The sequence below is a fragment of the Calliphora vicina genome, chromosome X (assembly GCF_958450345.1).
Source record: "Calliphora vicina chromosome X, idCalVici1.1, whole genome shotgun sequence".
NCBI lineage: Eukaryota > Metazoa > Arthropoda > Insecta > Diptera > Calliphoridae > Calliphora > Calliphora vicina.
In genome coordinates, this window is record NC_088785.1 from 4111083 (window position 1) to 4138771 (window position 27689).

General features: G+C 30.2%; 1 protein-coding gene across 5 annotated transcripts in view; it reads left to right on the top strand.

Annotated features, from left to right (window-relative positions):
- The window catches only part of pan (pangolin), a 183398-nt gene that overhangs the window by 150673 nt on the left and 5036 nt on the right, over positions 1-27689 (top strand). Inside the window, exons 9-11 of one of the 5 annotated variants that reach the window (XM_065514767.1) lie at positions 8678-8834; positions 12659-12728; positions 24802-25364. In XM_065514767.1, coding sequence (XP_065370839.1) covers positions 8678-8834; positions 12659-12728; positions 24802-25258 — 684 coding nt within the window. In that variant the 3' untranslated portion in view covers positions 25259-25364. Of the gene's footprint in view, positions 1-8677; positions 8835-12651; positions 12729-24801; positions 25365-27689 lie in introns of those variants that run through there. The other 4 variants (XM_065514765.1, XM_065514764.1, XM_065514763.1 and 1 more) reach the window with 4 other exon arrangements.

Genomic DNA, 27689 nt, shown 5'->3' on the forward strand with positions numbered 1-27689 from the left:
TTTTTTTGTTAGAATATTCTGTAGACTTGTTAAAGAACATCACTAGTACTATTTATTATCCAATCATTAAGATCATTTATATTTAAAAACTCAATTACCTGCTTTTCATTTCTGTATGTTTTTTGTGAAATCTTTAATCAAATACGTCTTAATCAGTATTACTTTTACAATTGATATTTATAATTACTATGATTTGTATTTTAATAATTTCTTTGTTTTTGTATAAACAACAAACATAACTAAATAATTTTATTAGGTTTAGAATAATTATTTGAAATGCTTTCATACCATAACCATAATAAGTAAAATAAAAGAACCAGAAAACCATATTCAAAACAAATTAAAACACCAATAAATAATTTTAATAACAAATAACACAAATAACACACATAGTTATACAAAACAAACAAAAAAAAAATTTCTATTTGGTTTGAAAAATTCTACATTTATTTATTATTAATTATTTTTGTTTAGTATTGGTTCAAAATTAATTCATACATATATATTTTGGTTATGAAATTCAAGTTAAATCTTTTTATAGAATTGGCCCAATTTTTATAAATTCCTTTTGCGTTTCATAGTTTTATTTTAATTTTTGTATAATAATTGAAAAACAAAACCAATTTTTTTAAACAAATCAAAAATTCTTAATGATTTTGGAAAATATCTACAAAATCGAGTAGGAGAGTATAGTCGTCTGGCCAGCACGATCATGTGAAAACCTATATTAGTTTTGATTAATTATAAGCGTCACAGTGATTTTCATATGTGGCCTGCACTTACTAATGAAGCAATATGCACTACGTAATTCTATTATAGAATGTTTTTTCAATTTAATATCGTTACCTTTGAAATGTTATCGAGGGGATCTACGGCACAGACTCCTTTGTGAAATTTGGTAGAGCGATATCTTCATATATAAAACTTCATATTATAAACACAGCCTCAAAAGTGAATCAAAAGTGGGTCATGAATATCATTATAGTCGGACTTAAATCTTTTTTTTCACAACCGAATCTATTATTCAACTCAATCTCCAACAAACCGAAACATTAAAATTTTAATCGATGAATAAATTTTAAAATTTTCAATATCTTAAAAAAATCAAATATTTTATGGTATATACTCACTTTTGGGGCTCACTGTATGTATGTATGGCAAGTAGGTGAAATCATGGACTGCTCATGAACAATTTCAATAAGCTTCGTGTTGTATCAAAACATTGACACATTCAAAATTTTATCAAATTATCTACACACTCTCAGCCAACCAGCCAGCCAGACATCGAGAAATCAACTAAACAATATATGAAATGTATATCATACCCGCCCACAATTACGTACAATTTCAAATAAACTTTATTTACATAAAACCTGGTTCTATACGTTCCTAAGTAGTCCATATGTCAAACAATAATGTTGGGTCCTAATACCAAATTAAAAACAGTACAAACGTTTAATAGTTTCATTCTAAAATTAGCTGTATATGCAATTAAGGTGTTTTTTAATATTTATTCCGTAAATGTATTATTATAACTGAGCAATAGTTAATCCGGAAATGCTGAAAGTTGAAATCTGTAGTACAAGTAACCTTTCTGTTAAGAGATGGAAATGGATATACATTATCAGAGCTAGACAACAATTAACATCATAGTTATTATAAATTTCAGGCAGAGGCAAATACATAACTAGTCTTGCATTAAAAAATTATTAACTACACAGGGCAACAAAATCGAAAAATGTTGGAGGCTTTTTAAACCACTACACAATTTGGATGAATTGTGGTTCCAGTAGTAAAAAAATGGTAAAATTTTTAAATTCTATGGATAGATTTTTTTTTTTAAATTTTGAATTTTTTTAAATGTTTCTCCACATATTTTATGATAACTCAAAAACGGTTAGTCCGATATTATAGAGGTAAACTTAAAAAAGTTCAAAAAAAGTAAAATTTTGTGAAAATAAGGGAATTCACTTAATTGTAAATAAATTCGAAAAGAATCAATAGATTTTTATGATCAATATATCATTTAGTTGCTATTATATTTGGGTTTGCGATAAACCAATAGCAATAAACCTGAACCATTTCTGCCGTTCTCGATTTTTCATGATTTTTTTAAAACAAAAAAATTGGATATTTTTACATAAAACATATATTTTTTGTTTCAATTTGTTATTATAACTCCCAAACTACTGAGCCGATTAGAACGCAATATATATGTGAAAATTTGTACATAGCATGGGCAAAATGTTTTCGAAATTCAATCAATCGAAAGAAGATTCTTAACTACTCAATTTTATACTATATATCAAACAAAAATGTTAAATTCTGTGAAAATGAGCAAATTCACTTAATTGTGAATAAATTCGAAAATAATCATTCGATTTTTATCTTCGATATCTCATTTTGTTGCTATTATATGTGGGTTTGTGATGAAGTAATATACCTGAACAAGTTCTGCCGTTTTCGATTTATTACGAGTTTTTTAAAACACAAAAATTAGCTATTTTCACGCAAAAAATATATTTTTTGCTTCAATTTGTTATTATAACTCCGAGACTACTAAAGCGATTAAAACGCATTAAAGGTTATGTACACTTGAACTTTTTTAAGTCGTACTAACCGTTTTTGAGTTATCATAAATTATGTGGAGAAACATTGAGAAAAAAATTCACAATTTTAGAAAACAAAAATCTATCCATAGAATTTAAAAATTTTACCATTTCTGTAATACTGGAACCACAATACATCAAATTTGTGTAGTGTTTTAAAAAGCCTCTAACATTTTTCGATTTTGTTGCCCTGTGTTATCAGAGTTAGACAAAAATTAACATCATAGTTATTATAAATTTGAGGCAGAGGCAAATAAATAGTCTTGCATTAAAAAAATATTAATTATTATTAATGTCAATTATTAAGGACTCGAAGATTTTCCAATCTGTTTTGCACTTTTATATATTGTTAAAAAAATATAAAAAATATCATTATGTTATAATTAAAATCGATGTAGTATTTACAGTGGCTTGTCCCAAGAGCTAAATTTTTAAAAAAAAATTATTTAGCACTACACTACCGATTTGTATGCCTAGTTTTTGTGTAGCTAACACAGTGATAATTTTTTACTCAAAAGATTATAAATTTATATTTTGACAAAATAAAATTATAAATAATAATTCACAATAAGTAATAATGGGGCATATGGCAACATTGTATTGTTTGCGTTTTATAACGGGACATCTTGCAAGCACATTTTGTTTAGAAGTAACGAAATATTGCAGAAATAGTAACCAAAGTCAACGGTGTATAACCATTAGGAAAAAAGGCTAATCCAGAAACCGTTAGGAATGTTTTAAGACCCGTTAACCTTCACGTTGTTGACGGAATTATGGAACACAAATACTGGATCAATATCCAACGTGGAGAAACAGCGCAGAAATTGGGCCTAACAAATGATTACTACTTCTACCAAGATAATGACCCTAAGCACAAGGCTTATAATGTTAGAAGATGGTTGCTCTATAATTGCCCGAATGTGCGTGGTCACCTGATCTTAATTTTATAGAGCATGTGTGGGCCCATTTAGAGGTATTGTAGCTCTCAAGGAGGAATGGCGAAGTATATCGCCAGAATACTGCCAGAAACACTGCCAAATCGTTTGGAAGCAGTGATACAGTAAAAAAGTCTTCCAACTAAATATTAAACACTACATATAAAATTGAATTTACAACTTTTTTTGGTACCCTATATTTGTCCCATTATTACTTTGACTGAAATTTATATTTTGTTTAAGTTTTTTTTGCCTTTATCTCTTATTAACAGTAACTAATGATTTTTTTTATTTATGTGTGCTCATTTCCTTAAATTTAAAATATTTCGAGAAATATTGAATACAGAGTGTGTCCCATTATAACTCTGAGCCACTATAATAGCAAATTCCAAATTTCAGAGACGATTCCATACATTACTATGGGTGAGCATTACGCTACTTGTCTAAAATTTTCCGAGTTTGAATAGCGTCACAATAATCCGAACCACAACTCTCGAAATTCTGATCAAAAACCCACCATAATATAAACATAATTGCTAAATATTTCGAATTAGAAAATGAGATAGTCTCTTATATATGAAGATAGTCTCTTCAGTGACTCAATTAAAAGTATAAAGCTATCAATTTACCATTGATAAATACATATGGAATCCAAATAACTATGTATGTCTCCTGAAAAGAGATCTCATAAAAACAGATTATTCAAATTTAGTATTATTCAATAACTATTTTTGTATATCTAATAAAACATTTGCAATTTCATTCAAATGCTTTTTCTACATTAGATAGATTACTTTCTACAACAAGACTCACTCCCTAAGCCATAACATCTAATCCCAATAGAGGTATTTGCCTTACTTTCTGATTATTTTTTTCCTCACTTGATTGGAGGCTCAAACTGTCAAATTCACTACTGATTGTTGTTGCGAATATTACAACAAACGTAAAAGCAACAGGAGACCAAGGCGAATTAACAAGGTGAGTGCATAAAATCAGCTGTTTCTTAATTCGCTGTGGTTTAATGTACATCTTCTGTCAAACTATTTTTACATTTGTTATTGTAAATAACATGTACATTTTAACAATAATAAAATGCCTGTTGTTTTTGCATTGTTGTATTTGTTGCCGGGTCGCACTCACCTTGTTAATACGCCTTGAGAAAAGGCCTAATTAGTTTGCACGTTCCGTTCCGTAACGAATCAGCTGTTTTGTTTTTAGCTTAGGGGAAGTTGTGTATGTCGTTAGTTTTTCTGTAACGTTGCCGTTCTTTGCGGATGAATCTGTTGAAAACAGAATCTTGTCCGCAACGTTAAGTGACAGCTATAACAACTGATATATACAGACAAAAATGCTAACAATATGAAAGCAGTGGTGCCAACATTTTTTGAAAGGGAAATATTTATTTTTGGCAAGAAAAAAATAAAATATTTTCAAAAAAACATTGAAATTTAATAAAATAAATATAAATTTCTTCTAATGTATGTAAAAAATTTGTTTAAATTAAATCATTAACAAGCAATATATGTATGTATTTATAAAAATGTTCACAATAATATGTTGACGGTCTAAATACAAAAAACACTAAAAATAAAATCACCAAGTTGGTTATCATTTTAAAAACAGCTGATACGATCTTACGGAAAAACTAACTACAATATAACAGCATTCAGAACGGCACAGAACAGAAACGTTACAGAACGCAAAGACAAATTGCGTGTGGTTTTTGCTCTCACCTTGGATGCGCCTTGAGTACATCTTGTTTACAGCGAACAATAATATTGCTAAATGTGAAATAAGTATAAGGTGTAGGCCAAGGCGAATCTATAGAAGGTGACCTAAGAAGAACAGCTGTTTATATTTTATTCACTTGTTTACAAGGCGAGTTTATATACCAGGTGGTGTCGATAGCACAGCTGATTAATGTTTTCATTAGTTGTTTAGATGTTTGAGCTGTCAAATTCACTAGTGTTTGTTGCGGCGAAAACTATATATAAATTCACTTGTCAATGGATTGACAGTAACACTGTAAATTTTGGATAAATAAAGTGTCTCCCAATAGAGAACTTTGACAGTAGATAGCGGCAATATTCTTGAAGCCACATCTTTCGAATTGAGTTCCATTTATTATTTCTATACCCTTAACCTTCGTGAGAAGGTTTGTTAAAATCAATTTTCTGAAGACCCCAGATATCTTCGGGATCCAAATCTTTAATAATTCTGTCAGACATGCTTTCGAGAAGTTTCCTATTTAAAATCAGCTAAAGCGGTCCACAAATGGCTAAGATATGAGGTAAAAACCGGGACAACCTCGATTTTTGACCTATATCTGGATTACTAAGTCATTAGCCTATATGGATATCTAATGACAGATATTTCAAAGATCTTTGCAACGACATATATAAGACCATAGTAAGTTGGACCTACAATGGGTCAAAATCGGAAAAAATATTTTTTAACCCAATTTTTTTTTTCACCAAAATTTTTTTTTTTTTTAAATTAAAAAAAAATTATGAAATTTAAAAAAACCAAAAAAATTTTAATATAAAAATTCGAAAAAAAAAAATTTCCAAAAAATTAAAAAAACAACTTTGGAAAAAAAAATTTTGTTTACCTAAAAATATTTAAAATTTGTATTTTGAAGTAAAATTTGGTGAAGGGTATATATCTCTATATCTCTTACTTGTTTTTTTGTAAAATCACTATGGACGGTTATAGCGTTCAACAACACATGCTAATCATAAAATAGTTTGTCGAATTTGGGACGATACCACTGTTTGGAGTGGCGAGCGCTATAAGTCAACTTCTTTGGCCTGATTTGCATTATATGGACAAAAACCTAATGTTGTTTCAACAGGACAGCGCTACGTGCCACAGCTCATGCCACATTAGACATTCTGCACGAACTATTTTAGGGCATGGTGGTGAACTGACCATCGTAATCATGCGATTTTACGCCGTTAAACTTTTTCTTGTCGGGTTTTCTTAGTCCCAGGTCTATACGAATAATCCAAAAACCACAACGAACCGCAAAGTCAACATAACCCATGCCATCGGTCAAATTCAGCTTTACTTATGCGCGATAGATAGACCTTTCTCAAACGAATAACATTTCGATGATATTTCACACACACTTTGTTTTATTTAAATTTAAATGTAGGAAGCGCGTGATGAGTGTCCTATTTTTAAGCCATAAAACTCATAAAAGTACATCCATTTTATCAATACATTATATTGACATTTTGCAATTTCTGTGAAAATGAGAGAAAGAGAAGAAGATCGTGTTCAATTTCTCATGGTATTATTAAGAATCAAAAATGTTTCAGTTTGGTCTGTAACATGTGTTCATCACATGATTCCAAATATCTCCGGTACTATAGCACAAATTTCAAAATAATGTTGGTACATACATATATCGAGCCCTTAGCGCCAAATTATCGTAAGCGACAAAACACAAATTTTACAGGAGAAGGTTTTTTTTGATTATTTTGAAATTTATACATAGAATTAAAAATGTTATGATGCGATATAATATAATTTCGTTCAAGCTATTTGTCTATTATTCAAAAATATTTATAACTTTTGACAATTAAAAATTCATGGAATACTTAATTGAAAAATATGACAAAAAATGTTTTTTATTGAATTTTTGCATAGATACAAATTTTTCGAATTGAAATTAAATTTGTAATTATAAATAGTTTTTAATGAAAACTTAGCTTTCAGAAAGTATAAATTACTTATACATCCTCTTGGAAATGTTTTGCGATAACTTCAAAAGAAAAAAGTAATTTTTTCCCAAAAAATTAGCTAAAAAACGCCTTTTTAAAATTGTTTAAATTCAAATGCATTTAACTTTGGACTTAGTCATTATTTTTAAACAATTCGTTTTTTATTTGACTCATACATGTGTTGTTAGTCCAATAAAGGAGAACATTGGGAACTATTTGGATACGCTGTTATCAAAAAACTGGAGTTGGGTGGTCAAAAATGTTGAAAATATAATATTCAAATGCGAAGCTATAAGAGATAATTGAATAGTATCGTTTTAAAAATGTAACAACATAAACTCGACAACACTTCTTCTTTGCGCATGTGAAATTTCATTCAAACCAATCTAACCATTTAGAAGTTACAGATTTATTTTTTCCCTCTTTTTTTCTATACCACTGTGTGTTGCTTACGATAAAATTCGTTTACTGTAAAATGTAAACATTGACTTACGATAAAATCTTACCCCCTATATTTTTGAAGTTATTAAGAATTCTGATATTCTGAGAACGCTAAAACATCAGTCGGTCCATAACATTTTAATTTCTGCGATAAAAAAAAATTTAGAAAATGTCGCTTACGATAATTTGGCGCTAAGGGCTCGATGTGTTGGAGATAATTTGAATTAGAATTTTCTGGTGTTTTATTTAGCCAAAACGGACATATCGCAATTTCTGTCGAAATGAGAAACCAACGATTAGTTGTGAATATGATCAAAATTTTTAGGTAATTTTAATTAGTTTTTAGCTGTAATGACTAGCAATTGTTTTTGTATTTGAAATTGCATGTACTTGGTGCTACAGTTATGAAACAGAGTGTATACATATGTTATTGAATTACTTCTTAACTAAGTACTTAAGCCAAAGAAAGAATAATTATTAAAACAAGAATCAATATTTTGATAAGGAAGAACAAAAATACTCCTACTACTACTACATTATTATGCTTTAATACATTTTTTTTTATAAAAAAAAACATATTTTAAATTAAATGATATACCTACCTATAAAAACATATTTCTATATATTTTTATATAAAAACAAAAACAAAAAACAAATTCGGCATACGACTGCATGCTTCCGAAGCCGTATAAACGATCGTAATAATTGTCATTTTTAAGTTTTTTTTCACAATCAGTCAAATGGGAATTCCTCTGTTTCTTTTCATAATTTTTAATTAACTCGTTCAATCAAAAAGCTAAAAAACAAACAAAAAATGGAAAAGCAAAAACAAATTAATTGTTAAAAAAAAACATTTTTGATTATTTTTTTTATTTTCTAAATATTTGTTTTTTTACCTAAATCTTGTACTTCAAATTGCAAAAACAAATTTGAAAAAAATAAATACAAAACAAAAACGAAATAGTGGCATGCTTTGGGTCGGGAAGAACAAGCCAAATATTATGAATTGGCACGTCGAGAACGTCAATTGCACATGCAAATGTATCCCGATTGGAGCTCACGGACTAATGCGTCACGAGGGAAGAAACGCAAGCGAAAACAAGACAACAATGCAGACGGAGGTTAGATTAACTTTTTTCAGGCATACATTTTATAAAAAAAAAAAAAAAAATATAAAAAAAATATGTATATTCGTTATAATAAGAAACAAATTACTATAATAAGTAAAAAAAAACAAAAAACATTACCTACATATATTTACTTTACTAATTAACCCATTAATGTTCAAATCAAAAAAACTTGAGCTGCTCAGTATCTAACTATAATTGTACAATTTTTGTATTTCTTTATATATATATATTAATATTATATTTTTTCACAAAATAGACAAAACAAAATTTCTAACAATCAAATAAACTGTATATACAACATACATATATTTAAAATAAGGCATACAATCAAATCAGTTCCAGAAATTGTCTTTAATTTGTATTTTTTTCACTCATTGCTAGACACTGTCCATTAATGGGTTAACAATTTCCAATATATTTATATAAATATATACATACATAGATACATACTGGAATGTATATACATACATATATCTAAATATCTATATATATTTAAACTACCAAATTGTTTTGAGTGTCAATAAATTTTTGTTTTCTTAGTTCAAAACAATTTACAACACCTTTTTTTCTACTTAATCTAAAAACCGTTAATTTAAAATGCGTATTCGGGTTTTCCGGTTTTTTTTCCACCAACATAGTCTCATCGGCATATTATTAACTATCACCGAAAATTACCAGCAGGTCTAAACCTTAACGATTTTCAAAAAAGTCGTATTATTTCTTATTAATTGAATAAAATTTTACCACTTACCTACGATCTATCTTTATAAATATGTATATACCTATTTTATGGTGGTGAATGTTCATAATTGAGTTTATTTATTGTTTTTTTTAACAAAATAATACTTATTTTGTTTTTGTTTTTTTTTTATTATTTGAAACTTTTTGCTACTGAAATTTGCTTACAATAAAAATAAAAAAAATTAAAACTATTGAATTGGGCCATTTTAATTTTGTAATTTTTTTTTGTGTATCTTTAATGAAAATCTCATGAATCAAAGAACAATTGAACAAAACAACAACAACAAAATAATTGTTTTAAACTATCTAGAAAACATATTAAAACTTGACAATTTCAACGAATTTAGTTTTGTTATCCAGAACACAACAAGTTCGTTAAGATTAATTCCGTTACCTGTTAAAGGTGACTTTTTCTTCACATATGCGATCTCTACCACACCGAGGAACAAATCACGGAAATTTGCATTTTTGCCAATGCATTTTTACATTAAATGTGAACGCACTTTTCAGTTTCTTCGTTGAAACAATTTTTACAAAGCAACTAAAATACGGCAACATCTCAGCACACAAGTTCATGATAATTATTAGTTTACTAATTACTAGTATTTATCTTTACTAATAACTAGTATTGAAACGTCTAACCCCCATTAACACGAAGTCTGGTTATGCCTTAACTAATAGTTATACTGCCGGTTAAAATTATTTTTATATGAAAACTGTCAGTATAACTATTAGTTAAAACATAACCAGACTTCGTGTTACTGGGGGTAAGAGGTTAATTAAATAAATAATGGCTATAAAATCTATAAATATTTGAATACTGCTTCTACCCGCCACCAGAGGCGCTGTAACCTATAATAATATCAATCATAACACACAATTACAGAGTTGTCAAACAATACCTTTCCAAAGAAAGTAACACAATTAATATACTGTATATGTAGGCATTCATTGTCTGAGTGTTACTTCTCTTTATGGTTTTTCTTTCATTATTTTCAAGGTAAATTTTTTAAAATGATCTGTTCAAGGCGAATTCAGGCAAATGCGAGCAAATTCATTAAATTTTTATATATGGAATTTGACAATCGAAACAACTCTCTCAAGGCGGATTTATATACAAGGTGGTGTCGGTGGCGAATTCAGGAAAATACGAGCGAATTCATTAATTTTTTATATATGGAGTTTGACATTCAAAACCACTCTCTCATTGTTTCGAATGTCAAACTCCATATATAAAAAATAAATGAATTCGCTCGTATTTGCCTGAATTCGCCACCAACACCACCTTGAATAAAAATTCGCCTTGAACTCTCTCATTGAGAGTGTCAAACTCCATATCAAGGTGAATTTATATACAAGGTGGTGTCGGTGGCGAATTCAGGCAAATACAAGCGAATTCATGCATTTTTTATATATGGAGTTTGACATTCGAAACAATGAGAGAGTGGTTTTGAATGCCAAACTCCATATATAAAAAATGCATGAATTCGCTCGTATTTGCCTGAATTCGCCACCGCAACACCTGGTATATAAATTCGCCTTAGTGGAGTTGATAGCACTGCTGATTATTTTATTCTAGGCTAATTTATGTACCAGGTGGTGTCGGTGGCGAATTCAGGCAAATACGAGCGAATTCATTTATTTTTTATATATGGAGTTTGACATTCAAAACAACTCTCTCATTCACCCTTATCGTGGTTGGCGTAAACGTCATACGCCTACGACAGTTTCGTACTAGATTAAAGAAACAGTTTGCATTTTATCTTTAATCTAGTACGAAACAGTCGTAGGCTTAAGACGTTTACGCCAACCACGATAAGGGTGGTTATTTTGAATGTCAAACTCCAAGGCGAATTTATATACATGTTGGTGTCAGTGGCGAATTCAGGAAAATACAAGCGAATTCATTAATTTTTTATGTCTGGAGTTTGACATTTGAAACAACTCTCTTATTGTTTTGAATGTCAAACTCCATATATAAAAAATTAATGAATTCGCCCGTATTTGCCTGAATTCGCCACAGACACCACTTTGTATATAAATTCGCCTTGGTAAAACTCCACCTTGTATATAAATTCGCCTTGGTTTCGAATGTCAAACTCCATATACAAAAAATGCATGAATTCGCTGGTATTTGCCTGAATTCGCCAACTACACCACCTTGTTTATAAATTCGCCTTGATTTTATTCTTTATTTAGATGTTTGAGCTGTCAAATTGACTTGTGTTTGCTGCCGAGATCAAAAAGTAGGTCCAGGTACATTTTTTTCGATCCGATCCACTGAGCACCAGTTATTACTGTAAAAGTGTTTTTGTGTTTTTTTTTCTGAAATGTTTTGGAACGTATTTTTGATTCAGATCCGATTTTGTTAACTCGCATAATCCAATCGCATAATCTAATTGTGTAAACTGGACATCTAAACACGTCCTATTTAGAACAACCAATATCTATGTATGTATGAAACAATTATGCAGAGAGTAGAGTGTAACTATACGGCGTATTGAATTAATATTATTTTGCGCATGTGCAAATTAAGAGATGTGCTCTGAATTGCTCAGCACTGCCAGCGATTACAAGAATACAATAACAATTACACGTTTAAGGTTTCAAAATTTTAAAAAAGCTGTTTTAGTTTCTTTTGTTATTTCATGAGGTTTTTGTCATATACTGCTACTATATATAATAATATGTAATAACAAAAATAAAATAAATATACATAATATGTATATATATGTTTATAACTATAACTATTTTTTTATTTATATTCTTATTTTATTTATTATTGTTCACCAGCCAATAAGAAAATGCATGCTTTTTATATTACATACTTACATTTAGTTTTACTGACATTTAGCAGCAGTTTTGAATTCTTCTTGTATGTCCGTATTTGTATGTTATTTTATTTACTTTTCCTAACTACTATTAATTTTTCTGGTTGTTTTGTTTTAAACTATTTAAGTTTCAGTTACTTTTTCTTTCTTTTACCTTTCAAATGTTTTTAAAAAAAGAAACAAATTGTGTTATTTTTATGTACTTTTTGTGTTTTTTTTTCTTATTCAAACCAACTGATTTAGGTAATAATATGAAGAAATGTCGAGCTCGTTTCGGTTTGGATCAACAGAATCAATGGTGTAAGCCTTGCAGGTATGTAAATCATTAGTGGCTAAATTACTATATTTATATGTGCATACAGTATATCACAAAACTATTTTACTTGCGCATTTTGAGAAGAGGTTTGTTTTTCATTCTTACAAAAAATTATAAGAAATCTGGTAAAACTAACTCAACAAATTTTAAAATGTTCATTTTTGTTTAGTTGTATTATTTTTTCAATTCGCACGTAACAAAAGTATTTTTCTTCTTACAAATTCCCTTTAAGATTTTTTTATTTTCTTTGAATCTGATAAATTTTTTGTTTAAAGGTTACGTTTGATGTATTTTCCAATTGTTATTAGTAATAGTTTAATCCTTGTGTTAAAAATGCCGAAATGAAAAGAATTTTACATATCTGAGAGAAAAATTATTTGACATTTTTACAACAAGGTCAAATCAATTTAATGCATTTGTGATATGTTTAATATACATATGTCCGGCATCTCGATAGAGCCAAGATGAAGTGATGGTATAGCTCCAGAACTTCTGAAATACATGGGTGATGATGGACAGTTTCTGCTACACAACGTGATCAATGCAGCGTGGAGACAGGCAACAATTCCCAGCGACTGGCAAGTAGCCATAATCAACCCAATTTTTAAGAAGCTAGATAACCAACTATGTCAAAACTACCGCGTTACTCGCTGACGGACTGAAGAGCAAGATGGAACATCAACTTGAAGTGGAGCAATGTTGTTTTAGACAAGATTTAATATTCACTTTGAGACGAATATCGGAAAAGACTATTGAATTTAATAGCAAAACCCACTGCTGCTTTAAGGTTCAATTAGTCGTGCCATACCATATCGCCATAGCCGTAAACATAGCCATAACATAAGCATTTTTTACAATACTCGATTTGTGGTGCCATAACCATAAAGAGCAGTTTTTGATGTTTTCATTTGTTTATTTTGAATTATGAAAAGAAACAAAAGAAAAATATAAATTAAAACTCACCAAACAATTCAGCAACTATGAAAAATAAAAGTCAAATGATAAAAATACAAAAAAATACGTTAATTTATCAATCAGCTGTTTATGGTAATGGCAGAAAACCAAAATTCAGTTGATATCTACGGTTACGGTTATGGCTATGGCGTTATGGTATGTCACCAATAATCAAATACAATGTTGCCCATAAGCTTGGTTCGAACAGCTGTTTTATATGGTTATGGCTATGGTACGTCTATTTGGACCTTTATAGACTTGGAGAAAGCTTTCGATACGGTAAGATGTCAACAACTATGGGAGGTGCTTCAGAAACGGAATATTGACAACATATTGACCAGACGAATCAAAGGCTTTTACGAAATATGCCGAAATTATGTAAGAACCGGGAATACTACATCCGAAGAATTTATGACAACACAAAGGCGATATACTAAGTCCATATCTGTTTATAATACTGTTGGATGACGTAATCAACTCTTGCAGGGATGCATTTATCCCAATGACGGTATGAAATTGGAACATGCAACCAGTGAAAGTTTCAATGTTAGTATACGCAGATGACGTGACCATTGTTGCAAAATCAACTGCCAATTTATACTTCGCCTTAAATAAAAATTTCAACGGTAAGAGAGAAGTTTCAACGGAAATTTCATCAGAAATGAAATACTTGAGACGTGTGGCAGGTAAAACAAGACGAGACAGAATTCGAAATGACACTATACGAGCCATCTTAAATACAGAACCGCTGAAACACAAAATCGAACGCAATAAGCTGAGATGGTTTGGTTTGGACATGTGGCTAGAATGCCAGAAAACCGCCTGCCGAAACGAGTATCAGAAGCGAGACCGAGTGGTACGAGAAGCAGATGAAGAATAAGAATAACGTGAGATTTGATAATTTGTTATATTCAATGACGAAAGGAAATACCAAATTTTTGGTTTAGATGCTCTACGTATAGCCATAAATATAAGAAACTAGTAGCATTTACTAATGTTAGACCCCTTTCACACTAGGCAATTTAGTTGCGCAAGTTTCTTGTGTTTCTAATGTCGGGTTAAAGAGAAGAAATTTGTACATGATGTTTTGTTGTTGGGCAAGAGACTTGCGCAACTAAATTGCCTAGTGTGAAAGGGGTCTTAGTTCTTCAATTTTCTCCCACCCACATACACCTTCTGTTCTTATTTATTTGCAAATAAAATATCTAAATTTGTACTGCACAATTTAGGGAGCTTTTTTTATTACATGACTGGACTCAAAAAAAAAAATTACGAGTTTCACCTGAAATTTTTGAATTTTTTTCCTTCCAAACGATCTCCTGAAAATTTTGAATCGATATGGTATGGGGTTGCATATCTGCGTAAGGAATTCGTAATCTTGGATTTATTGATGGTAGTATGGACCACCATGGATATTTGTTCATTCTGCTAGAAAAACGTAACTCCATTGGTGAACAAATTGGTCTAACCCGAAACATACCAACGCCTCCTCAAAGCCCTGACGTGAATCCCATAGAAATTGTAAAGGTTTAAAATATGTTTTCTCTCGGAAATATTTAATTATTTTGCTTTCGGCATTTTTAACATAAATATCTTCAAAACTCACACACAATAAGAACCAAATTGTTATTTATAACCTTTAAACAAAATAATAAATAAATTTCAACCAAAAAAAATTAAAAAAAGACCAAACAACTTATAAAATTAAGTGGAACTAAAGATACGTATACACTGTTGTCATATTCTTACAATATTGTCAGAAAATGTTCAACAAATGGTTAACACCCATATGTTTCAACATAAGTTCTCATGGTTGTGTTAACCATTTTCTGAGCATGTTCCTGACAATCTGACAACCGTGTGTACGTAGCTTTAGAAAAGGCAAAATACTTTTGTTATCCTTTCATTTTTATGAAAAATAACAAAATGCACAACAACTAAACAAAAATTAATATTTTTACAAGTTTTTTTGCGTTTTCCCATTTTACATAATATCAATTGCAAAAGAAAATAATAATATAATATGAAAAAAAAATTTCTCTTAAAACCGCGTAAGTAAAATAGTTTTGTGATACACTATATATACCAATAAAATAAAACAAAATATGTAATAGGTTTACCACCGTTTTAGCGTTATTAAGTTGTTTGGCTATTAAGTTTCAAAACTATTGTTTTCTAAACCTGTAACAAACTTGTCACATGGTTTATGGAAATCTTTTTAATAATCAAAGAAAGTTTATCAAGGTATATTTGTCTGGATTATTAAATGAAAATGAAACTTTTTTTATTGTGTATATTTTTACATAAAACCCTTAATGCCAGTTCCAGGAATTTTTGAAACCTTTGCACGTATATACAGTACTTATGAATGATATGATCAGAGTGGATAAATAGCGACGACAAAATACATACATACATACGAAAATACCTATTGACATTAATGATAGGACAGTCATTTCAAAATTTATTGTTTGATAAAGTTTGCATGTAAAATATGGGATCGAACATCGGGGTCTTAGGCCTCTGATACACGGTTGTCAGAAAAATGTTCAATAAATGGTTAATACCATTTGTTTCAACATTAGTTCACATGGTTGTGTTAACCATTTTCTGAGCATTTTTCTCACAACGCTGTAAGATCAACTGTGTACCGTTCTGCATTAAGTGCAGACTTGCACCAATGCAAATGCAAATTTTCACCGTAATGATACAATCACAAAAGTCATTTGCAATTTTACCAGACCATTTGTACTTAATATTGAACACTGCTAATGTGCATTTATATCACTCGTTCATTTTATGGTGATATTAAACTCAAGGCGAATTTATAGAGGTTGACGACTTGTACAAAAATAACAGGTACATTGTTAAAAGATAACACAGGTCAACAGCAAAAAAAGGCCTGGCTAACCACTATGTAGATTTAATGCATCATGTTTAAAAAATGGTAAAATTTTTCAATTCTATGGATGGATTTTTTTTTAAAATTTTTTTTCTAAAATTGTGAATTTTTTTAGATGTTTCTCCACATAATTTATGATAACTCAAAAAGGTTTAGTCCGATATTATTAAAGTAAACTAAGAAAAGTTTACATAACCTTTAATCTGTTTATATATTGCTATTATATGTGGCTTTGCGATAAAGCAATAAATCTAAACAATTTCTGCCGTTTTCGATTTTTCATGATTTTTTTAAAACAAAAAAATTGGATATTTTTACATAAAAAATATATTTTTTGCTTCAATTTTTTATTATAACTCCGAAACTACTGAGCCGATTACAACACAATATATTTATAAAAATTTGTACATAGCATGGGGAAAATGTTTTCAACATTCAATCGATCGAAAGAAGAACATTAACTACTTAAATTTTGTGAAAATGAGCGAAATCACTTAATTGTGAATAAATTCGAAAATAATCAATCGATTCTTATATTCGATATCTCATTTTGTTCCTATATAACTATAAACCTACTGAGCCGATTAAAATGCAATATATAAACGAGTTAAAGGCTATGTAAATTTGAACTTTTCTAAGTTTACTTCAATAATATCGGACTAATCCATAGAATTTAAAATTTTTACCATTTTTGTACTTAGATGCATCAAATCTATATAGTGGTTAGTGAAGCCGTTTTTTGCTGTTGACCTGTGTTATTGAAGTGTTAGAACCTAAGGAACCAATCACAGGACCAGTTCCTTTTGAGTAGCTTGCGAAAAATTTTACCAACATCTTTTAGAATATTTTTGTAATATGTACTTGACTTGTCATCTTATTACATATTTTAGTGTAAGGAAACGTTAAGACTAATTTATCCACTCTGATATCCAACATCATTTTATTATGCGAACCTTAAATTGTCAATTAAGCAAATTAAATTTAAACACAGTCATAAACATTGAAAAAAATCATTACAAATTCTTATTCATTTTATTATTTTTATTACTACTCTATACTTTATTTATTTTTATTTAGTTCAGAAAATCATACAATAATTGAACATTCGTTGAATTGAAAAAAGTATATAAATACAAATAGTTTAAATATTAAAAGTTTGATATTGGCATATAAAACTGGATCTTTAAAAATTTTTATAATAATATATAAATCTCTAATATTATAATAAATAATATTAGATGGCTTTCTAATATACGGCGAATTGACTTAACAGGTGTAATTTATTTTTGCCTTCATTTGTCTAGAATCTACCATGGATCTAGACCCATGGTAGGCGTTCATATTGTTGAGGTTACGATGATTTTCGTCAAACAACCCGAATGTGAATAAAAGAGCATAAAAATACACACAATTCATTCAGTTTCTTGATGTTGTTGTGGATATTTTATTTTTTACCCAAAAGAGCGCACAAATTAAATGCCTCTTTTTGCGTACCACAGATCTAGACTCTAGATCCATGGTAGGCGTTCATATTGTTCAGGTTACGATGATTTTCGTCAAACAACCAGAATGTGAACAAAAGAGTGTAATAGAGCGTAAAAATACACACAATTCATTCAGTTTCTTGATGTTGTTGTGGATATTTTATTTTTTACCCAAAAGAGCACACAAAGAGAACTGTCAATTGCGGCGAAAAATACAACAAACCCAATAGCTAAAACGACAACAGGCAACTTTAACGGTTCAATTATCTTTTAACAAAAACAAAGTAACTGTTGTTTTTGTGCATTTTGTAGTTGTTCAGTTCTATAAATTCGCTTTTTCAATGTAGTGAAATTGAAGTATTATATCAAGGCGAATTCATTATAAGGTTCTAATATTCGCAGCAACAAACACTAGTGAATTTTGACAGCTTCAGCATCCAAACAACCATAACCAGCTGATGGGTTGACTACACCTGTTATATCTATTAGTCTTGGGTGACACAATACATTCTCATAGAGTAGGTTTTCGACAACAGACCAAGGCAAATTTATATACCAGGTGGCAAGGCGAATTTATAGAATGTGACCTCAGAAGAACAGTTCACTTATCTTTTAACAAAAACAAAGTAAATACCTCTTGTTTTTGTACATGTTGTAGTTCTGTCGTCACCTTCTATAGATTCGCCTTGCCAGGTGGTGTCAGTGGCGAATAACACTCTCATTATTTAGAATGTCAAACTCCATATACAGTGAGCTTCAAAAGTGAGTATACACCAACAATTATTTGATTTTTTTTAAGTTAATGAAAATCCTAAAATGTATCTATCGATTAAAATTTAAAAGTTTCGGTTTGTTTGAGAATGGGTTGAATAATAGATTCAGTTGTGAAAAAAAAAGATTTACATAAGTCGGACTATAATGATTTTCGTGATCTGAAAAAAATCAAAAAAATTCGCTGGTGTTTACTCACTTATGAGTATAAAAAATTAATGAATTCGCTCGTGTTTGCCTAAATTCGTCACCGACACCAGTCTTGACAAACATATTTAGGTTTTTGGTCCTCAGCTACCTATTTAGTTGCCATCTATGGTAACAATGGTGTGGCAATTACGATTGTGTACGAGTGGATTACCCAAACAAGCTACGAACTTTTGCAAGATCTGTAAGAGAATTTTGTTTTCAAACAACTTTAAGCTATTATAATTGTCAAAACACAAAACCTCAGAATAGGGTTGCCAGTTTTATTTTTGCAAAAAGCGGGATAATTTTCAAAATAGGTGAAAAATGGCGGGATTTTAAAAACTTACGCGGGACAAAAAATAATATTATACCTCAACTATTTTAACACTGTATTTTTTCCAAATTGTAAATTTATGCAATAAATGTCTAAATCTTATAATAATACAGTTAAATTAAAGAAAATTTCGTCCTGTATAAAAAATACGTATCTATTTTGTTCGTTTGTTTGCTACTTTACTAGATTAGAAAATTTTGCAACCAACAAAAATAAATTAATATATTGCAAAATATTGGGTTTTTTTAGCTTTTATTTTGAAACATTTGTAAAATATAAATGTATTCAAAGTATTGGCCATTGTTAGCTATGACCTTTTTCCATCTTTCTGGCAACTTATGGATTCCGAGCCAAAATAAATACTCTTATTTTGAGGCCAATATCGAATCAACTTAATATCGGATACTCTGTTCCAAAGTGAAGTGTATTCGAGTGTATCATAACAAATATTAGTCGGACGGGGTAAGAGACGCAAAACTTCCCAACAACTTTGTTTTAAGTAGTTTTTAACAGGTACTGCAACATGTGCCCGAGTGTTGTCATAATCGAAAATAACAGGTTCATGTCTCAATGCTCTCTTCAACCATGTTGTGTTCGGTACAGGTTCCCTGTGATAGCCTGGCCATATGTCAGCAGCTTATAATAGATAGAACCCATTTGGTCCCAACAAATACAGAGCATTACCTTAGCGCCATGTATATTTGGCTTTATCGTCGATTTGGATGGTTGGCCGGGCTTCACATACCATCCCTTTCGCTTCGAAATGATTCTGTGTAAAAATGATTTTCTTTTATAGCGTTGAAGCAGCATTTCAGACATAAAAAATCGTCTTTCAAGGTCTCTCAGCTTTAATTCGTATGGTACTCATTTCCCTGATTTTGGATGAATCATGGCTGCCTGCAAATACGTCTATAGATGAGATAATGAATTGATCATTATCATAAGTTTCTTCCCTCTCGTATATAATGACATGCGCCAAATAAAATTAAATTATATATTTTCAAATATACGACCTGTATTTTAGTTATTATGAGTCGATTGATCATTAAGATCCATTATTTTTGAGCTATACAAACATATGTAGAAATGCTGTTTTAGAATTTAACATAGATTGAAAAATAACTGGTTAAGTATTCGAACTCTTTTCTGAGTAAATATTTACAAACGGGGAATACATACATACATATCATTTCCACTTTTTTTTATAAACAAACACAAACTGCGAAGCTTTTTGCTTGTCTCCAGATACAACCAGAGTCTCTGGCAGAAATCGAACCCGCAACCCCCAGATTGATAGTATAGCACACTTTGGTCCAGTCTATCGGGGCACTTAATTGTTTTGTTGATTTTTTTTATAAATTTTCAACATAAATGATTTTTTTTTTTTCAATTTAATAAATATTTAATTCAAAATCAACTTTTCTTTAAAACTAGCTATGAAGTAAGTAATTATTAGACGTGGAAAATAAAAAAACGGGAATTACGAAACCCGCGCTGGTCGCGGGATTTCATGACTAAAAGCGGGACAATCCCGCGAAAATCGGGACATTTGGCAACCCTACCTCAGAAGCTGCATTTTAGGCACCTTAAAAAAAATTCCTTCTAATTCCTTATAAGGGAAAAAGCGAAAAAAAAACAAATAAAAAAAGGTTTTCAACAACATAACACAATTTAATACATTTTATATTGCCAATATTAAACTTTACGATGTGTACGAACTGTGAATTGGACATGCCACAAATTTGTTATAAAAAAAGTATTTTAATTTCTCTTTAGTATCACACAAATATTCACCCACCAAATGTTAATTATCTCACTAACACCTTGCAATTATTTTACATACTTACATACAATATAATTTAATGATGCTATACATACAATATACTCTTCTTATTTAATAAAAAGGGTCTTTCATTAGGCGCTTCCTATCTTTAAATATAAAAAAATAAACAAATTATGTGTGAGATATCTCGACATTTTTTATTCGTTCGGAAGACCTGTCGATGTATGTTTGACTTTGTTCATTCGTATATACCACATTTCGTTGTTGTCCACATCATCAAATTCAGGACATCATTGACCTATAGCGCTCGTCGTTGACGGTGGTGGCCTGGCCAACTTCGTTATCAAAGAAATATGGATAGATGAGGACGTCAGACCAAAACCTACACCAAACAGTGACATTCTCGGTATGCATTGGGCGCTATTGGATCTCATGTGGATTGCTATCGTCCCAAATTCGACAATTTAGTTTGTTGAAATGGGCCTCACTGCAAAATTAGCGCAACAGAACACCCATTTTGATAAAACAATTTTATAAATTTCACGCCTTGTTGATCGCTATAGCCGTTCATGGTGGTCCATTTGGCAAAACAAACTGAATAAAAGACAGCCAATTCAACTGAAGTAGCTATCAACTGTCAAAGTTCGGAAGTCCCAATTGGAAGACCCTTTACTTTCTTTCGTCATTATTATTATTACGTATGTTATGTTAAAACAGATTATATTATCCAAACATATCATCATTAGTTTCTTTTCCCCAAAAACCCCCACTTACATATTTTTTTCTTTATCTTTTAACATACAAACAACAATTAAATACCAAAAAAGTTCAAAAATATAATAAAGATTCAAAACAAATTAGATCAAACTTATTTAATATTAATATTAAATGCAGGCCCGATCCATGAAGACTAAAATGAGTGAAAACTTTAATAAAACTGAAAATAAATAAAATTGTATGTATTATGTACGTTAAATCTGCCCTTAAAACTAGATTTGCTTTGGATGGGTTTTATTTTGTTCTTATTTAGCATAAGATAGGATTGTTAAGAATGTGTTATTTAAATTGTATGCAAATTGTTTTATAGAAATCAAAAGGTTTTCGGTACTGAAGAACAAATTAAGACCCATCTATTTGTTAAGGACAGGTAATGTACAAATGTATGTGGTTATGCCATCCGTTACATTTATATACTTACGTTGAAGAACATTTGCATATTTCTTTTTTACGTGTAAGCATTTCAATCTTGTTTACGCTCTTTGCTCTCCTGCTTTAGTGGCTTATATTTTTACATACAAAAACATGTTATAAAGGAAATACATACAATAAAAAACCGTTACTTTATATGTACATCAAAGCGAATTTATGTACCAGGTGGTGTCGGTGGCGAATTCAGGCAAATACGAGCGAATTCATTATTTTTTTATATATGGAGTTTGACATTCAAAACAACTCTCATTATTTCGAACAAAGCGAATTTATATACAAGGTGGTGTCGGCGGCGAATTCAGGAAAATACAAACGAATTCGTTAATTTTTTATGTATGGAGTTTGACATTTGAAACAACTCTCTTATTGTTTTGAATGTCAAACTCCATATATAAAAAAATAATGAATTTGCTCGTATTTGTCTGAATTCGCCACCGACACCACCTTGTATATAAATTCGCCTTGCTCCATAATAAAAAATGCATGAATTCGCTCGTATTTGCCTTAATTCGCCACCGATATAAATTCGCCTTGTATGTACATATAAATACACAATTAGTTCGCCACTGGAAGGCGAATTAATACAAGGTGAAAGCTGTGGCGAATTCATTAATTTTTATGTATGGCATTTTCAACTATGAGATAATTGTTTTGAATGTCACAGTTTATATATAAAAATTAAATTAATTCTCTCAAACTTTCCTGAATTCTCCACTACATCCATCCCCTTTTGTAAAAATTCGTCGAGCAATTGAAAAGAACTAAAACAATATCCAGGCAACGCTACCACCTTGAATAAATTCGAATTTGAACTGTCCAATCGAATAAGGCAGGTGTAGTGTAAACCATTATAAATCGCTTTGAAGCAAAGCGAAAAACCATACTAGGTCTGGATGTCTACCCCAGAACCTATACAGATTAACCATTACCGATACATAGAGCTAGATTCTGGGATAAAAATAATCTACATTCATCGTTTAAATCTAGATTAAACTATAAATTTCGTTTCTCACTTATCTAGGTTTAACTGAGCATCATTGGTGAGTTAAACCTAAGTATAAAACACATGAAAAATAAACAATTCAGCACAGCAGCTCTTTGTTTTGAATTGCTTTATTAACATAGTATAATTTTTTATATACATTTTATATATTTACTTAAATGTAACTTTTTCTTTTACAAAGTTAAAATTCACAAAAAAAGGTTATGTACGCGGTAGCTTTTTCTTATAAAATTTAAAGTATTGCCAATTTAAAGTATACCATAAAAATTGATTTGACTGAAAAGTATGGCAATGCTAACAAAATTAATAAATTAGTGAGAAACTGGTTTAATATAACAGCGTGTTAAGCAACGTTTAACTGACAACTAAGAAACTAGAGCTCATAGATAGATAAACATATGAAATAATTGTTTTGCCTTCTGCAAAAAGTTGAGACGTTTACTATTCTGCGAAATAAAATGTTGCCCTTTTTCTGCCCTATTTAGAAAAGTTTAATTTAATTTATACCCATATGAGGAGCTGCAGAACAAAAGGTACTTTTTTGAAAATATAGAAGAAAATATACCAAAAAATCAATTTGTAAAAAAATTGGAAAAAGTACCTTTTGTTCTGCGGTTCATCATATAAGGTATACAATTAAAAGGGTTTCCTCAAGGAGAACCTATATACAAGGTGGTGTCGGTGTCGAATTCAGGCAAATACGCAAACTCTCACATTGTTTCAAATTTTAAACTATTCGCTCGTATTTGCCTGTATTCACCACCGACACCACCTTGTGTATAAATTCATCTTGGGTTTTTATAGATCTATGTATTTTAAATACAGTTTCAAGGCGAATTTATATACACGGTGGTGTCGGTGGCGACTTCAGGCAATTCATTAATTGTTTATATATGGAGTTTGACATTCGAAACAATGAGAGAGTTGTTTCAAATGTCAAACTCCATACCAAGGCGAATTTATGTACCAGGTGATGTTAGTGGCGAATTCAGGTAAATACGAGCGAATTTATTAATTTTTTATATATGTATATAAAAAATGCATGAATTCGCCACCGACACCACCTAGTATATAAATTCGCCTTGCTCCATACATAACAAATTATATATAAATTCGCCTTGTACAGTATAGATCAAAAAGTTTAAAAAAATTTTGTGCCAGAAAAGTTAAGTGCATTAGAAGAAGCTACTTTGTAAGAATGAAACAAACGATATATATGGCATATTTTAGTGTCAATATCTCTTTTGTTTGCTTAGACAGTTAATTTAGTTAATTGTAAACATAAAAACTGACTAATAATGATGTGTCTTTTAAACCTTTCCTTTGATAATGCTTACCAATAAAAAAAATGGAAATATAAAAATAATCAAAAATAAATTAACTAATAAATGAACGATCGAACTGAAATGATCAAATGAAAAACCATCATCAATGTGAGCAGTCCAAGTTTAAGCGCCTTGACCAATTCCGGAAGTGCGAGCAGTGGAGTGGGGGGTGTCAGTGTGGGCATGGGCTCAGGTTCAATGATCAATACGGTTGTGACAGGTATTGGTGGCACGGTAATGCTGCCAAATTCATCCTCATCTTCTTCGTCATCATCATCGACGTCATCGTCCAACCACATGCACTTGATGAATGCAGCAGTCGTAGGCAGTACCGGTGGTTCTGGAGGAGCAAATTCACAATGCAGTACAAATGGCACAAATAATAACAATAATAATAATAATCATAGCAGCACCAGCTTAAATCAGACACACTTGCATAAGAATAATAATGCAGGCATAAATGCAAATGGTACAACGAATTTAAGTGGCAGTAATTGTGGTGCAAATGTTGGAGGATCCGGTGGACCACAGCAAGCCTCTCCCCAAGGTCCACCGACATACGTGAACTTGTAATCTGTCAAATAGCTAACGCTATTTTACTGTTTGTCCAATGCCACACCAGTAAATCACACCGTACGACCCCCCAAATATTTAAAGCCCCATAACCGCATCACCCTCCATAACAACATCAACAACAACAAATATATCACAAAAGAAAACAAACCTCCTACTCCTTCTCCTTCGAAATTGTACTGATCATTTTGTTTATTATCAAACAATCAATATACACGAGTACTTCAGATGCAGCGCGTTCAGTCTACGTGTTTCATTCTTATCGTAGGTGTTGTTTTGTTTAAACATTTTTTCAATTCAAGAAACAAATTTAAACAGTTCTGAATTTTTTTTTTCATTATTTTCCTTATTTAAACTTGCTGTTAATAAATATGATTGTTTAATTTTGTTTGTTATTTTTTTTTTGGTTAATGTTTGTCTAATACAGTTTTGTAAATGTTGTCTTTGATGTTGTCTACTTTAAATGCTAAACCCTTTTTATTTAGTCATTATTATATAAGGCTGCATTGCACTATCTGTACTATAGATATCCAGTTACATAGTGTAACGTAGTAGAACATAACGTCAGGATGTCGTAAAGTTAAATATTTGTGGTTGCAAAACGATTGTTCTTGTAAGAGATCAACTATATACATATTTGCAAGTCGTTACCAGGTCCCAACTTCTAAACAATGTATGAACCACAAGTGAATATGAATATTTTTACTATGAAAATTTACAAAAAAAAAAACAAAGGCTAGGCACTGGTATGCATACATACAATTAGAGCGAGTTATATTTATTTTAATTATAGAATTTCGAGGAGTTCCAGTCGGACTAATGTGAATTTTGGTTTACTTGTGTTCACAAAGAAAACATTTTGTTAGACAAATTCTAAAAAATTAGAATTGAAAAATAGTTCAATTATGATTTCTTAAGGCAGTTGGGATCAATATTTCAGTATTTATTTCTCATCTGAATTTTGGATAATACAAACTTGAACAGTATTTAGAATTTGTTTCGAATTCGCTAAACAAATTTTTGTAAAAAGTCTGAATGTACATGATGTAAAACAACTTGTTTTATTAACAGATGATAACACAGGGCAACAAAATCGAAAAAATTTTGAGGCATTTTACTACACAATTTTGATGTATTGTGGTTTCAGTAGTACAAAAATGGTAAAATTTTTAAATTCTATGGATAGATTTTTTTTTGAAATTATTTTTTTTAAAATGCTATATATATGTATGTATGTGAAAATTTGTACATAGCATGGGGAAAATTCAATCAATCGAAAGGAGATTATTAACTACTCAATTTTATGTATATCAAACAAAAAAGAATTCACTTAATTGTGAATAAATTCGAAAAGAATCAATCGATTTTTATGATCTATATCTCATTTTGTTGCTATTATATGTTGGTTTGTGATAAAGTAATAAACCTGAACAAGTTCTGCCGTTTCCGATTTTTTATGATTTTTTAAAACAAAAAAATTTGCTATTTTAACATAAAAAATATATTTTTTGCTTCAATTTGTTATTATAACTCCGAAACTACTGAGTCGATTAAAACGCAATATATATAATCGGATTAAAGTTTATGTAAATTTGAACTTTTTTAAGTTTTAATATCGGATTAACCGTTTTTGAGTTATCATAAATTATGTGGAGAAACATTTAAAAAAATCACAACTTTAAAAAAATGTAAAAATGTCTATCCATTAATTAAAAAATTTTACCATTTTTGTACTTAGGTAACCATGATGCATCAAATCTATATAGTGGTTAGTGAAGCCTTTTTTTGCTGTTGACCTGTGTAATGAGTAAACGTTGTACTAGTAAGACACAAATTCATTTCAGATCTTAGGTCGGTGAAAATAGTACTACTCTATAAAATTTCTCAAAATGATTAAACATTTTCCTTGCCATTTCCTTTACTTAAGGCCTTTGAATTGTAATGATCAGGACAATTTTTAATTAGTTGATAATTTTAAAGCCGATTTGTGACTTTTATGTGTTTTAAGAAAGATCTTTCTGTATGGTTTATGATCTTGTTACAACTAAATAACAAATTGTTTGCAAAAAGTCATTTTCCAATTTTCAAAAGCCAATGCATTAAGGCTTAACATGATTCGATTTGACTCTACATTGACTATTATTTCAATAAAAGAATTGAAGAGACTTTCTGTCTATAACAGAAGGCACATATTACAATTAAATATACATATCTGAATGTTGAATTTGTTTCTCAATCTCAGGAGAAATATATTGTCCAGCCACTCCAATTGTATTTGAGTTAATGATCGAAAGGGAACTCCACTGAAAGAGTCATTGAATTAATATCAAATCAGAAAAAATTGTTCACAGAAGTAAATTAAAGTTCGAAATATATTAAACAATGCAAATATTTCTTTCAGTGATCCACTTAGCATGTGCATTCGTCGCTG